General features: G+C 38.3%; 1 protein-coding gene across 50 annotated transcripts in view; it reads left to right on the forward strand.

Moving 5' to 3' along the window:
- The first annotated feature begins 330 nt into the window (after positions 1–330).
- The window catches only part of LOC136844932 (zinc finger and BTB domain-containing protein 24-like), a 202,656-nt gene continuing 187,943 nt past the window's right edge, over positions 331–15,043 (forward strand). For 4 of the 50 annotated variants that reach the window (XM_067114314.1, XM_067114313.1, XM_067114303.1 and 1 more), the window contains exons 1-5: positions 1,827–2,104; positions 3,787–3,886; positions 7,493–8,107; positions 8,272–8,514; positions 8,853–8,960. In XM_067114314.1, coding sequence (XP_066970415.1) covers positions 3,806–3,886; positions 7,493–8,107; positions 8,272–8,514; positions 8,853–8,960 — 1,047 coding nt within the window. In that variant the 5' untranslated portion in view covers positions 1,827–2,104; positions 3,787–3,805. Of the gene's footprint in view, positions 584–1,105; positions 1,490–1,576; positions 1,719–1,823; positions 2,109–3,786; positions 3,887–7,492; positions 8,108–8,271; positions 8,515–8,852; positions 8,961–15,043 lie in introns of those variants that run through there. The other 46 variants (XM_067114310.1, XM_067114316.1, XM_067114302.1 and 43 more) reach the window with 38 other exon arrangements.

Genomic DNA, 15,043 nt, shown 5'->3' on the forward strand with positions numbered 1-15,043 from the left:
TACCGCAGCGACATAAGTGGTGCTTTGGAACTTGTCTACCCAACAAGGTGCTATTAATAGCGTTTTCAATTCCGATGCTCTTACCTTCGAAATTTTGAAGTTTTCAGGAAAGAATAATGACAATAGGAATAATAACAGTATAATTCTACACTTGGCGAGGTGTCATTGTAAATACGGTTTCTTAGTAATGTTTAATTTATTTATTTATAAATTCAGACGTCAGTGATAGGACTCGCTGCATAAGAATGGGTTTTGTCATTCATTCTTTAACTGCTTTGTCAGTTGCGGGAATGACTTGATTAGACCTATGTTCTGGGAGTTTCCCAGTTCAGAATGACCTGTTGTTGACCGAGGACCATTGCGGAGCCCCTGTTCATGTGTTTAAAATATGCGGCAAAGCTCACATAGAGGTGTGTTGACTGCTACTAGAACGCGAAAAATCAATAATAAACGCTGCCCACCCGACCTAAAATCATCCCAGATTACATTGTTAACTATTCTCAGAAAATGAAGTGGAAATGTTTACGTCCTCTATTTGGCGCAACATTCTTCACCTAGGACATCATTTTCTCTCTTGGACGAGGTAGGACGATGAGCGTATTCTGCCAAATCTAATTATGTTTTAAAATATCCTTTAATACATTTTTCAACGTAAATAAAAGAGGTCCAACCAACATCTAATGTAGCTGATGTTTGTTATCATTATATACTCTGTTTAGTTAGGAACGATCTCACGTAGGCGTCAAGGAAGGCGGTGGTTTTTTATTTCCATTTGTGACCCTTTTCCGGCCAGGTTGGGAGGACTGGGCGTATAATGGCAACATTGGGCTGTTCCCTGTCCTTGACTTCCTCCCTACCAGGATAAGAATGTCAGTCCAATATTTTTTTATTTGTCTCCCATTGCCTTTTTGAAGCCTCATGCGTCCACAGGAGCTTCTGATTAAATACACTTGGAAAGTTTTTAAAATGTATATACATGAATACGATTTGGATTACGATAATATATCACCGTGATGTTGCCAGTTTGATCACAGCGTATGAGGCTTCCCCCTTCTCCCTAAAGACCGCGAATAAACGCGCGACGATTCTTCAAATATATCTCATTTCGGAATATTTATGAGGCTTACATACACATCTGAGAATTAATAAGTGGAAAATATGCATTTTAAACTAACACTATGCTTTTTGTTGATCAGATGATGCCTCGCCTGGGTTTCTCGTTTGACAGAAATGTGCTTATCATTACGTAAATATTCGTATTAGAGTCATATATGAAACTTGGTTCGTAAGGAAGTGTGAATCGGAAGCTCTTGAAGAATCATTTTGTTTGCGCAGGGGTCTGTTGCATCCTTTTTCAGAGGAGGCAATTTGGCACCACTGTCTGAGTCTGGCAGGCCGCTGTGCCTAGGACGAGTCGGTTTCTTATGGATGTTACGTGTTAATCGGTCGCCGTTCTACCTTCAATTTAGGCTCTCCTCGTCTGGCACAGGTAAAGAAAATGCATTATTTTTGTTGGGAATGTCCCAGCGATGTTGTGCTTATGTAGTTTTGCCAGTGCCTCGTTTCCAAGGCGTAAAATATCGAAATTTGTGTTGGCTGTGGTGGAGATGAAGGTGGCGTCTCTCGATGTGCGTATACAACAACAAAGCGTACGGCCATCGCGCAGAAATACAAAATCCCATATATTATTGACAGTAGATCGTGCCATTTGTTGCCAGGTATTACAGTTTGTTCATTGCACCCTGTAGGTCTTGCTGCTGCATGTTAAGTCGACGCTGAATACCGACTGTTGATGCGTGCTGTCATTTATTCTTAATGGCTGCTGTTGGTGGATCGAAGTGGCAGAGGACCGCCGCCATCTCGGGGTCGGGATGATAGCGGCACCAGGCCCTGCAATTTATGCTCTCTATATTTGTCCTCGCAGTGTTTTGGGCCTGTTTTGCCTTAATTAGCATAATGCAGAAGTCACACGCAACGAGGGTTGCTTATAACCGTTCGTGTTTAATTAGATATCGTGAAGAATCCTTTACGGTAGGCTTGCTTGGACTCTAAACGCAGACGTAGGGCCACGACCTTAGGCCTACCAAACAATTGACATTGCCCGGTATGTAAGTAGTTAATATTTACTCCTAATGTTCTTTCTAAAATTGGAGAAATGTGGCCATTTTAACTACCTTTTATATCAACTGTCCCGTGAAGATGCTTGGTTAATTAATTCAACCTCCTCCTCCCCCACTACCCCGGGCCCAGTAATGAGCTGGTGCCCATTTTGTGAGACGGGAATTTGGTTGAGGAAACTGACAGTAGTTGAGTATAATAACATGCATTATTTCTTTTCCGAAAAAAATTTTAAATTAGAAATAGCCAAATAGGCTATCAGTGTTTTGGGTGCTATTTATTAAGAAGTTTAGTGCAGGTTACCTTGTGTTTCATGCATTTGTAACCATTATTGCTGGTGCAACTCACTTCTATTTTGTTTTCCTCCTACCCTGTTCAACAATTAGGCCTAAGAGAGTCCCCAGTGGGTAATTGGTGTTTTGAGGTTGCAAATAAATGAGGGGGAGGCCTGAGAAATGGACACAGGTTAACCTTTCCTGGAATGCTGTTCCCTGCCCCCCTGTAGGGGAGTACTGTAGTGCTATTAGTGCATTACATAAGCATTACTTGGGAGTATTTGCAGCATCCTTTCATCCCCTAGCTGCAACCGCTCTCATTTCTTTTACTGTACCGCCTTTTATATTCTCTGCCTTCCATCTGACTGTCCCCCGCCCCCCCTCTAAAAATTGTTTCCTAGTGCACCTGTGAGGTTTTCCTCCAATTATACCTTCAAACCTTCTCACTGTCAGTTTCCCTTTTTGCACTGAATGACCTCAGATCCCAGCACTTGGCCTTTGGCATAAATAATATATTCTATTCTATTTATTCTATTCTCGTGCCATGACCTAACGAGACCGTGGTCTAACTGAAGATTTCTAATGCTGCCTGATTGCCAATTGGAATATTTAAATATTTACTGCATTTTTTTATGTTTGTGTTTAGGGTATTTGCTGTCTTTTACTTGTGTTTTTACTTTCATCCCCAAGGGGGTGGTATTAAACACTACACGTGTTTTTACTTTCATCCCTAAGGGGGTGGTACTAAACACTAGACACATTTTGCACATAAACTGGTACTGTAGTTACCAAAACCATAGGGGTTTGGTAGAATCTTCATTTTTATCCAGACCATACTTTCCTAACTTGACTTAGGGCACTGTGCCCTGACCTGGCATGTGTAGTTAGTCAGGGGAGAACATTTAAGTTTCAAGAGATATCACAGTTGAAAAGTTTTCAAGATAAGAAATGTTCATTAAACTTGAAATTAATCCTTTTAGAATCCAGTGATATATAGCATTCATCCTTTAAGATTCTTTTAACTGTTGGTTTTTGGTTTAGAAAAGTAAGTGATATAAACATGATTTATTGGTGCACTTGGATAACATCTTCAGTGTTGAGGATGTTTTGATTCTTATCTCTACATAATAGTAACTGCTAAAATTCTTACATGCTTAAAGTTTGCCAGATATTTATGGAAAATACTAGGACTGTGGAGTCCATTGTGATCTTAGACAGCATTTAACACCATTTGTATAGCACTTTCTTAAATATTAGATTGGCACTGCATTGGAAGTTGATTGTTTTTTCTATCCTTCTAAAGTACTGAAAGAGTCTTGACTCAAAATTTGGTGGGCCATGGCAACTTTATTTGAAGTGGATGTGGTACTTATAAAATTGATTTTCCTTGCAGATGAAAATACTTTGCCAAGATGGGGGATGGAATGCTCTCTCTTTCGTGGAACAACCACAAAGCTACATTTTGCCATATACTCGCAAATCTTAGGGATAAGGTAAGTGTCAGATTACCTCCTCCTCTTTAGTACTTTTAGTGGCATTTTGTTGTAGTTGTTGACTTGTAAGTGCGCAGACTAAGATGTGTCATTCAAATTGTCAAAATTTTGTTATTCAGTGTTTTGCATAAATGTAATGTTTAACCTTGTATTCAAGAATTTTTTACTGATATCTTTTATCACAACCTTGTATTCAAGAATTTTTTACTGATACGTCTTTCATCACTTGTGTATGATTATTGATTTAGGAACAAATTCTAATATGAACCCAGTTATGGTATAAAGGAATAGTCTTCACATTTGATGGTCATTTCCAGTGTAAGGGGTTTGAGGGTTGATATTTGAACCCTGTGTTGTTATTCATAATGTGCATATATTTTTATGAAACAAGTTAGAATGCCATGAACATTCCTGACTGTGTACATAGATTTGAGTTCCCAAATGTGAAGAGAGAAAGAACTCGAAGAAAATAAAGAAGTAAAAGTTAGAATATTTAGTAATACTAATAGATAATTGTTCCTACAAAGATACAAACTGTCTCTTCTGTGGTGTACCTTTGGCAACAGATTGTTTAGTTGTTGAAGCATGGTAACAAGGTAGTTGATGGTGGTTGATAGATGAGTGTCAAGTTATCACCCACCCACAGAAGTTGACTTGGTTTTGAAGCTTTGTATTAATGACTTTAAGGTTGTTTTGGTATTGGTGGTGGTTTAGTATATCAGGGATACTTGGATAATTATTATTTAAAGCTTGTTATGTCATTGTTGCTGATGTTTGTGGGTGCTCAGTATGTTAGTGATACTTGAACAACAAATGAGTTTTGTCTCCCTTGCTGTAGCAACCTGTTTTCTGTTAATAATGTAGTTTTAAGTGTACAGGTTTGCTAAATAACTACTATTTTCTGAGTAATATAGAATGATAACATCTTTACAACAAGATTCAAGTTTGTATGTTATAGAAACATCATTTATGGGTGTCTCAATTATTCTGCAAATCCAGATTATTTGGTACTTTCAAGGTCTGTGTCTGTTCTTTTCTCTCCTTCCTAATGGTTTTAGGACAGCTGAAAATTGGGGAGGGCACTAGGAGTTGTCTCCTCGGGGTTATCCTTTGGAATTTTACTGGGGCACTTTTTTCGCCTGTAAAAGAGATGCTGATCTTTGACCTTTTCTTTAGGATTGAAGCCCTTGGAAAAATACAAGAGTTTATTATCAACCTTCAGTGAGACTTCCATGGGGGCTTCTGTTTGGTTCCCTTCCTTGACTGTTCTTCAAGAGCAATCTTGGTTGTGGGATCCCTGCACCAAATGATGATTGTGTTGTGTAGTTTTGGGGTTGTTGCAGTTGTTTTTATCGTCAGCCTGAGGGTGAATATTGAATTCACCAGTAAGAGGTATGGTCTTGGGCAAGGTGGTGCCTTGCTTCAACTTGGACCCTTGGTTAGTGTGGTTGTTGCCCTCCAGTTCTACATCATTGTAACAGGATTCTGTGTCTGTCGTTCTGTCTTTTCTGTTCCAATCTTTGAGCCACTAAGACAAAGGGTTGGGAATCTAAATTTGGGTGGTCTACCAGGATTCTCTTGAGCCGCCTTTAGAAGGAAGACCAGTCTAGCTCCAATTTGGAACTGAGGATCAGGAGAAGCTGTCTCTTTATTTGGTGCTTTGCTTCACAAGTAAGGATTTCCTCTTTAACATGCATCATCCACAGTTTCTGTTACATTGAACATCCTGTACTCAATATCAGTCAGACTACTAATTGGTTACCAGAACTTTCATTGTGATACTTCTGGTGTTACAGCAGGGATGATCTTGACCTGGTACTATACCTCCATGTGTGTTGCCTTTGGCATGGTCCCTGGCTCAAACTGAGAGATACTTGTTCTGTTTGGTGCTATCCTTGATACTAAAGAAGATGGCTGTGCCTGCTACTGCCGATTCATGAACCTTGCAGCATGAAGTATCCTGTTGGGACTGTGTTGGTCAGGGCTTCTCTGGAGAGTATGGGCTTTGTCCCTTGGTATCTTCCTTAAGTACCTGGCCACAACCTGGAGCTAGATGGCTTAGGTTTCAGAGAATTTTTATGCCTTCAGAGATATAGTAGTTCTCTGTCTGGTACCAGCCTAGAGTTCGATGCCTTAGGTTTCAGTGAATTTTTGCTTTCAGATGTATAGTAGTTCTCTGTCTGATACCACCCTGGTTGATGTCCTTGGTGGCCTGGTAACTCCTGTCATTTTTGGGGATGCATGCCTTGACTCTGCCTCATTTTTTGGGGATGCATGCCTTGACTGTCTTTTGTAGGCTTGGGGTTACAAGAGGTGGGAGAAACACGTGTCCTTTGTACTCCTAGTCTTCCTCAACATCTTCTTCGTCTCTTCTTTTTCCATCCCTTCACTTTCTTCAGCTCCGTGTATGGGCCAGTGGATGTACGTGAGGATGACCAGAAGAATCATTCATGGAAGCAGTTTACCATGGATGTGTGGATGGATTGTTCCACTAGCTTGCTGATGATCAGTCTTGTAGGCATGAGTCTGCTTATCACAGGTCACCTACTCAGTCTGCTTGGGAAACAGTTTTTGACCTGGATATCTACTGCAAAGGCAGCTATCCATTAATGAGTATATGGAATGGTCATGAGCTTGCTCATGGGTGATCTGGGCATAAGTCCACAGATGTTAAGTCACCTGCTTAGTCTTACAAGGAACAGTGGTCAGTTTGTACATTGACAGTAGAAAAGGGGGGAGTGAATGGATTTGGTCACAGGATTCCCTGTAATTGGTCCCCCTGTTTGGTTTGCCTATGGTGTGAACAGACTTGGTCCTTAGCAGATTTGTTGGGAACAAGTCCCCTTTTGGCTAGGCACCTGATTAGTCTTTAAAGAGGAGGACATACCTTGACCATTAACTACCATGTCAAGTTTTAAGAACTGAACCAGATGTTGCAGAAGGTTAGCCCTATTATAGACAAGGTTTTTACATTTAGAAGAAGTACATTGCACTGTTGACAAAAAATTAATGGCAAACGGTAAAGAATAATGTCAAATATGCATTATATAGTTAAGCAAACCATGTTTAAAATGAGGGGTTGTTTTGAAGCCCCAACTGCATACAGCTGTTTGAAGATGATTTCAGTAAGGTTAAATTTATAGCTTAAAGTGGTGCTTTTTTCTGTTTGTTATTTTTTAGCCTTGGTTTGTGTATATAAATAGATTTCTACTTAAACTTAAGTGCAGAAGATTAGTAAGTGACATCTATATAGAATGGTTTGTTGATGGAAAACTAGGGTTTCTTTAGTTGTAAATTGAATTTTAATACTATACTGCTGTCTGTAAACTGTTGTAATTCTATAGGAATTTCTCTATTAAATGTTCATAATTTTCATATAACCTAATTCATATTTTCCTAAGTACTAATTTTTCATGATTCTTTACTTTTGTAGTTTTGAAGAAGTTTTGGTGTTTTATGTAATTTCTTAGTATTTCCATCAAATACTATTGTATAATGTTTCAGTTTGCTTGTTTTGTTGATTTTATATAAGTGGGTTTACTTCTTTAAATTATTATATCTTCACACACAACCAATAGTTAACACATTTCTTCTTTGTATTCACAGGAGAGATATACAGATGTGACCTTAGCATGTGAAGGGAAGTTCTATCGTGTTCATAAGCTAGTGCTTAGTACGTGTAGTGAATATTTTGAAGTGATGTTTGAAAATACACCATGTAAACACCCGGTTATAGTTTTGAATCATATTAAACATGATGAGATAGAGGCATTATTGAGTTATATGTATGCAGGGGTTGTGAATGTGGCTCAAAATGACTTAGCCAGACTAATCAAAGCAGCAGAACTACTGAAAATAAAGGGATTGGCTGTACCCGATGAACCACCGCAGGAGTCAGAGGTGAGAAAGAGCCATCCCTCGCCGTGGAGTTCACGTGATGAAAGAACTAGTCCATTACCTAAGAGGAGGAGAAAAGACGATAGTGGGACTCCTCAAGGGGGATCTCAAACGTCTAATAGCCCTGCCTCATCTCCTAGAGCCTCGCCTTTTATGGATAATAGTGATTATGGGGAAAGGTCAAGGACGCACAGTGAAGGACAAGTTAGTGATCATAGGGGAGAAAGAACAGACTTGAGAAGTGATCCATTAAGCACTAGGTTAGACGATATTAGTGATAAACAAATTGATCATCGATCATCTACGGAACAGTCGCCAGCGCAGGTACGTCAAATGTGGTACTTTTTTCTTTTTCAAGTGGATTGTTACCATTACATATTCTACTATAGTTCAAATTGAAAATATCCATTGCATTTGTGTAATGGAAAAAAAGGAGGTTTAGTTGTTAAAGTGCAATAAAATTTATATAATTGGTTTGTCTTTTTCAGGCTGTTGTAGATGAAACTTTAGTTAAGGAAGAAATATTAGATACTGCTGATGATAGCAGAGACAATATGTTAGATAGTGGATTAGACTATGGATCTCTTGGTGCTGAAAATAGATTGGACTCCTCAAATGACGCGTCAAATACAGTTTTGCCTAATAAATTTGACACTCCAATGATGCCCTCACAGACCCAGCTATCGGAGCCCGTTGTAGAGGCTCTGGCGGGTCCCTCTGGTATGCAAGGGGTAAGTGGTTTCAACTTTGAGTTGCCTGCTTTGCTGTGCTTAATGGTGTGATTTTAATATATTTTTAAAAGAACATGTTTGTTCCATTTCACTGTTGTTTTAGTACACAGGATGTAAAGTGCATATTGTATTATTTGGGATGAATCTTGCGTACTGTTAAAGTTAGCGTACGTCTCTGTTACGTTAGGTGCGATTTGATGTAAGCTAACTTCAACAGTTGGTAAAGTATCCGCATAATCAATTTAATATAAAAACTTTCATTGTATTTTAAGGTTTATAGCTCTTTTCATTATATTTAAGGTTTGTAGCTCTTACCAAAGATGCATATCTATTTGCAGTGGTTAGGAGACATGGGCGGAGGATTCTCTTCTGTGGAGAGCTTCAGAGGGGAGGGGAGCCAACAAGACATGAGGCAACCTCTCCCCACGCAACAACCGCACCAGATGGTGAGTGTTCCTATCCTATGTTTACAGAAAAGGAGCCATTGTTTATTTTCTCTTTTTTAATGCATCACTTTCATGTTGCTTTTTTTTTTATTTTCTCTTCCCATTTTTTTGTAGTGGACTTTCAACTTTCCAATGTATTTGAGTGATGATACTGTTTGTATGACAGAGCTCTAATAGGAGGTTTAACATTGTAGCTGAAAGACTTCACCATGTATTGGATTTAGCATCCCAAGTCCAATAAACAAACAGTTTTGCATTCATTTGTAGGTGTACCATTTAAAACATTTGAAAATTATAGCATTACATAACACACATGTTGGTTATAGAGAATTGGGTAGTGATGGTGCTGGTTAACCTGTGTCCATTGGGAAAGGATAATTTAATTTTTTTAACTGTAAATATCATAACAATTGGTAACTTAGTTTACTGCAGTTATATTACAGTAATAAGACTGAAAAGATAAAAATTTGCCAAAGAGGGGGGGAAAATGTTGAAGTGAGTTCTTTCAAATCTTTCACAGTAGAAGTTTTCCTTATCAAACTTTTAGACACTTGAAATGGCATGCATATGGTTAGGAAATTACTGGGCTTATGCTTGGTCAGAATTCATAATGGCTGCATTCCTAAGATTATGACAAACAGTATGCTGTACTGATGAATGTTAAAGTTGTAAATATATTTGGGAATTGTATGGAAGTATCTTGGGTATCTTAAAAATATGATTATTGTATAGAACTAAAAAAAAAGATCTGAGCGTGAAGGATATTTGCATTACTTTTTTTTTTTCCAAACCCATGTATCATAACTACCTTTGTTTCTGTGGAGGAGGAACTACTCTCACACCTCCTCATATTGGTCAAGATTGAAGGGCCTTTACTGTTCTGTTCATGTCCAGTTGAGTGCATGATGTCTGCATTACTTGCACTTAGTATGTGCTAAAATGCATAATAAGTCTTAAAATTTCCAGTCAACACATGAATCCAGTGGCCTTGAAACAGCATGATACTGAAAAAAGTTAAGTATACCTTTGTTTTACCAGACCATTAAGCTGATTAACAGCTCTCCTAGGGCTGGCCCGAACGATTAGACTTATTTTACGTGGCTAAGAACCAGCTGGTTGCATAGCAACAGGACCTACAGCTTATTGTGGAATCTGAACCACATTATAGCGAGAAATGAATTTCTATCACCAGAAATAAATTCCTATAACTCTTCATTAGCTGGCCGGAGACTCGAACTCGGGCGTAGGGAGTGCTAGTCCACAGCTCTACCGACTTGCCCAACGAAGAGCTAGCATGATACTGTACTGGATTCTAGCATTGGCACTTGAGCTGCAGCAGTTGTGGGAGCAGGAGATGAAGGCACAGTATCACAGACTTTACACAGAGTCAAGGGAGCTGTTGTAGGCAGTCTAGGAAGGCAAATATGTAGACCTCTCAGACCCATTTGGATTACAACTGTAGGAGTTTAGGCTGACACTGTTAGAGATGTTGGCAGATGCAGGAAATTTAAAGCTCAAGGAGCTTATTGGAGGGGAAGCAGACTAGAGGACATGGATGAAAGATCTTTTCCAAAAGTTGAAGGCTTGTGGAATAATAACCTTGCCTGCTGATGGAGCGATCTTAATTCTTGCCAGCAAGGTAACAACATGAGGAAAACCACTTCTGTCTCCTTTTTCCTTGAATGACGACTTCCTTATAACTTTACTACAGGAGAGGCATGGCTCAAAGGGAGTTGTTGGTGTGTGCGTGTTTGGTTTTTTTTTTTTTTTTTTTTTTTGCTCCAAAATGGACAGCCCTGAGGTTTTTTTCAAAATGGACAGCCCTGAGGGAGGTGCATCCCTCCCCCAAAAAATGTCTGGTAAAGGCTCAAGGGGTACTAAGTTTACATATTGTAACCTCATCTTGCCAAAATAGAATTGGTGATCAGTTGACCAACCACAGCATGTCTAACACACAAGAGAACCAGAACATTGTTGCTCACAAACAATAACCTCAGAAAGTAAGGATCTTTGTCCCATAGAGGCAGGAACGAGCTATGAATTCACCCAGGTATGCCTTAACAGGTATATTATGGCATGGTAGGGAGCTGTTAGGGGTAAAAAATAAATAACTAAGTACACAACACTGTGGGCCCAACTCAAAAGTGCTGTTTTTTACTAGAAAAATGAAATTATGGGGGGCAGCGCATAAGTTGCAGCTAATCGTAAAATTGAGTAAAATCATGTCACAGAGGACTGCAAAATATAGGGTTACTCCGCCCAAGAAAATATAGCTTATGTAAAAAGACTAAAAGTGAACTATACAACCATTACTGCTCAACAGAAGTCACAGGAACGTGAGACTCAAGTCTGATGTCATATGTGGGATTGGGCATGTGCAGTAGAGGCCCCTCAATCTTGACTGGTATGAGTAGGTATGAGCTGATATTTCCACATCCATGGAAGTAAGGAAAGATGTGATTAACAGGGTTGTAAAGAAACGAACCAGTGAGCAGTAGTATACAAACATAAACATACAGACATGTCAGGTGGCCCTTAAATCAGTAAAACTTATGAGTTCTACAAATCTTACATCCCTGTTGTCTTTTGTTATGGTGTGTTTGTAGCTTGATTTGTAAGGGAAAAGTCATGCTCATAAGTTGTTCTTTGTTCATATGCAGAACAAACCTGGGTCTTAACATAAGGATAAATCTTTTGGTGCCAGCTGGAAACCGGTTAATAGTAACTTGGGGTACTAGCCTTATACCAGTAGTTTTCTTTTACCAGTTTGAACCCTAGTTAGTTGATGAATACCCCAACATGACCCACTTCCTCTCAGTAGTGTGAGTAACACAGTGGCTAGCAGTAATGAATGCAAACTTTTTGGAACATTCTATCAATAAAATTTGGCAGAATTTTCATGTTTTATCCATTTAAGAGATACTGAAATACAGTACTTGTACTGTAACTTTCTAGTTAAGATATATTACAGTAATTATATTGCCAAAGACTAACCCCTTCAGGCCAGCCCATTGGGAGATGAAGTTTTAACTCTGAAGTTGGATTTAACTTAATAAGAATAAGAATCGGTTAAGTAACTCCCATTGCTTTGATTGCTTTGAAAACCTTTTCTGAAAATATCGCCCTTAGATTAAGAAAAAGTCTTTCGCTAGGTAGGGTCTGTTGGTGATGGATCCTTCACATTGAGGTATGTGAAGGAGTCTGGCATAGACTCGGTTGCCAAACTTGTGGTTTATCATGGATTTACCAGTCTGATGCTTGGCCTATTTTGCATTTCAAGTGATATCTTCTTGCTTAGCCTTTACTCTTTTCACACATTGCTGCTCACTCTTCTGCTTTTGCAAATGGTTCAACCCTCCATGCTTACACCATCATGTTCAAGTCAGCTCCCTTTTTCTCTGGTAACATGCATGTCTGTCCCTCTGTTAGTCAGCTATTTAGAGCAAAGGTGAAATTATGTGATGTTCAGTGTCTCTAAGACAATGTAGTTTTTACGTCGGATAGGTAAATGTAAAGTACAAATAGGTGTTGACATTTGGAGTTTTCCTTATTTGAGACCTACCCTTCTCTTTGATATATAGAGAGAGAAGTCTAATTTTTCAAAAATAGTTAAATCCATAGCAATACTTTTTTCATTTTATTTTTTGACAAAATTTTGTCAGTCAGTTATTTATAGAGTGTACTCTGAGTAACTTCCATTTTATAAGGATTGCCATGGCATTCACAGGATTTATTCACAAAAAGATAGTATTAATAGCATTTGGCGCTGTACAGCACTCATGAATGGGTAATTTAGAATTAGTAGTAATTTTTTGGAATTGTTCAGATGTTGAAAGGGGACATGATGTTTTTTGTATTTTCATGAATTGAAAAATAAAAACTACATGTTGTTTATATCTGTGAAGTACAGGCATTCCCCAGTTATCGGGGGGGGGGGGGGGTGTTCTGTTCCAATGGCATGACGATAAGCGAAAATTGCTGATAGCTGAAAATCGGTGCCGAAAATTGCCGATTTTCATCTCTAGACATGTGCCGAAAAACCGGATTGCCAATAACCAGGGACTGCCTATAGGGATGTGCATATGTGTGTGTGTTTGTGTGTGATTGATACAGGTGAGTGATGAGGTATACGTAAAGGAGGTGATTTAAAGATGATGGTTCTGTGTTAGTGTATGAAGTAATTAGAGAAGTTGTAAGAGTTCTTGCCAGTGGCTCATCTACCCACGTTGCTCCTATCTGTGTGAAGCAAAATTGCTTACTGATAAGTATCAAGTTCTTAAGATATTCAGTTCCATGAGATTTTTGTTACCTTTTTATTTAGGGATTATATTTACATATACATGCGCAGGTATAGAAGGAGTAGATCAGTGAAAATTGAAAGGTCAAGTAAAGTAAATATACAGTATACTATGTAGAAAATGGATAGCTAAGTAAGGTAAATAACTTTATTAAGGTAGTGTAAACTAAAGATATTGTAAAACCTATAAAATCACTAATAAGAACAAAACATAAGCCATACATTAGGCACGGTCTTCATCTTCTTCATATTCTTCTTCTAGCATAGGATCTGAAAATTAATTATATACGTTGTAACTGAGTTTGCAAATATATTAAAATAAGGAATTGGTTAGTTGCTACCTTTCCCACCCAGAACAGAGTAAGTAGATGTTTCCAGTCTGACTGGGCTTGCAGATAATTAAGAAAATGTGTCGAGTCTGAAGTTTGTAAATATGGTAAAATTTGGTTAAATTTCAGTATTAAATATAAGAATAATACCAGGGATAGCATTCCTTTTTTTATCACTGCAGTGTCTTTTTCATTTCACGACAAAAATTTAGGCTGTTTTAAATTATTTAACTTGAATGGAAGGCATAAAAATGCTATAGGAATGACAGAGCGTCATATAGAATAAAAAAAAAAAAAAAACCTGTCAGTTGCTTACTTCCATTCAAAGAAAGTAGCTTTAATTTTGCCTTTAACCTTCACCTTGTTTCTTGCTCTTACTCTTCGCAACTGGGCAAATAAGAGGAATGTACAGGTACTTGAAATATATATGAGTATTTATGTTTTTTCCTACGTCTTGCCATATATTTTACTTTCTTTTCTGTTTCTCAACAATAGCTTTGTGTTTGCAATGCTAAGCTTATCCTCCATTGTTGCTACAACCAGTTTATATCCAAATAAATCCCACAGGATTACCTCAAATTCTGCTCATCCATAACCTATTTGGTAATTAGTTCAAAACAGTCACTGAGTAATTCTGTGTTGTCTGTTCTTTTTCTTCACTGTCATCAGACTGGAACTCTCCTTGCATGCTTTTTGCTGTTGAGGATAGAGAGCAATACAATGAGGTGGGCAGTTAAGGTAGACTATATGTATGTTATCGTAACTAAGTTAAACAAGTTCAGTTAGTCTATACTAAAGTATTTTACTCAGAATTTCATAGAGTTCAGTTTTTTACCCCGGAATTTACACTGGTGCATCGTAAGTTAAAATTGGTACACAAGAGAGAGTCTCTCTCTCTCTCTCTCTCTCTCTCTCTCTCTCTCTCTCTCTCTCTCTCTCTCTCTCTCTCTCTCTCTCTCTCTCTCATATGCAGGAAACCATTTGTTAGTCATCCTCTCTTAAGTTTATTTGCACCTCAATGCAGGAAACCACAAATAGTCATCCTCTCTTAAAAGTGTATTTGCACCTCTTTTCTCTGTGCTTTCCTTTATCATTCTTCTAAAGCCTTAAAATTATCTGACAGTTGTTGAGTCACTTGCAGTTCAGTACTTTAAAAACTGGTCCCTTTGATGTAGAATTGAAGGGTGGTAGCAGTAGCTGGAAAAAAGTACTTTAATTCAAAGGCAGTTATAGTGAGGCTCTATCCAAGCCAGTTCACATTGTGTTGTCTTTAGAATAACTTCTTTTTGCTTAATGTAATTTGTAAATTTTAGTACCAGTTTGATTTTGATGAAATGCAGTATTAGGTGCAAAATTGTAGACCTGGCCAAGTTTGATGGATATGTTATAGAGTAGCAGATGTTGCATTAAATGATTAAGCATACTGATTGGCAGCTGATGATGTCTTGAATATGTTT

The sequence above is a fragment of the Macrobrachium rosenbergii genome, chromosome 13 (genome assembly GCF_040412425.1).
Source record: "Macrobrachium rosenbergii isolate ZJJX-2024 chromosome 13, ASM4041242v1, whole genome shotgun sequence".
Taxonomy (NCBI): domain Eukaryota; kingdom Metazoa; phylum Arthropoda; class Malacostraca; order Decapoda; family Palaemonidae; genus Macrobrachium; species Macrobrachium rosenbergii.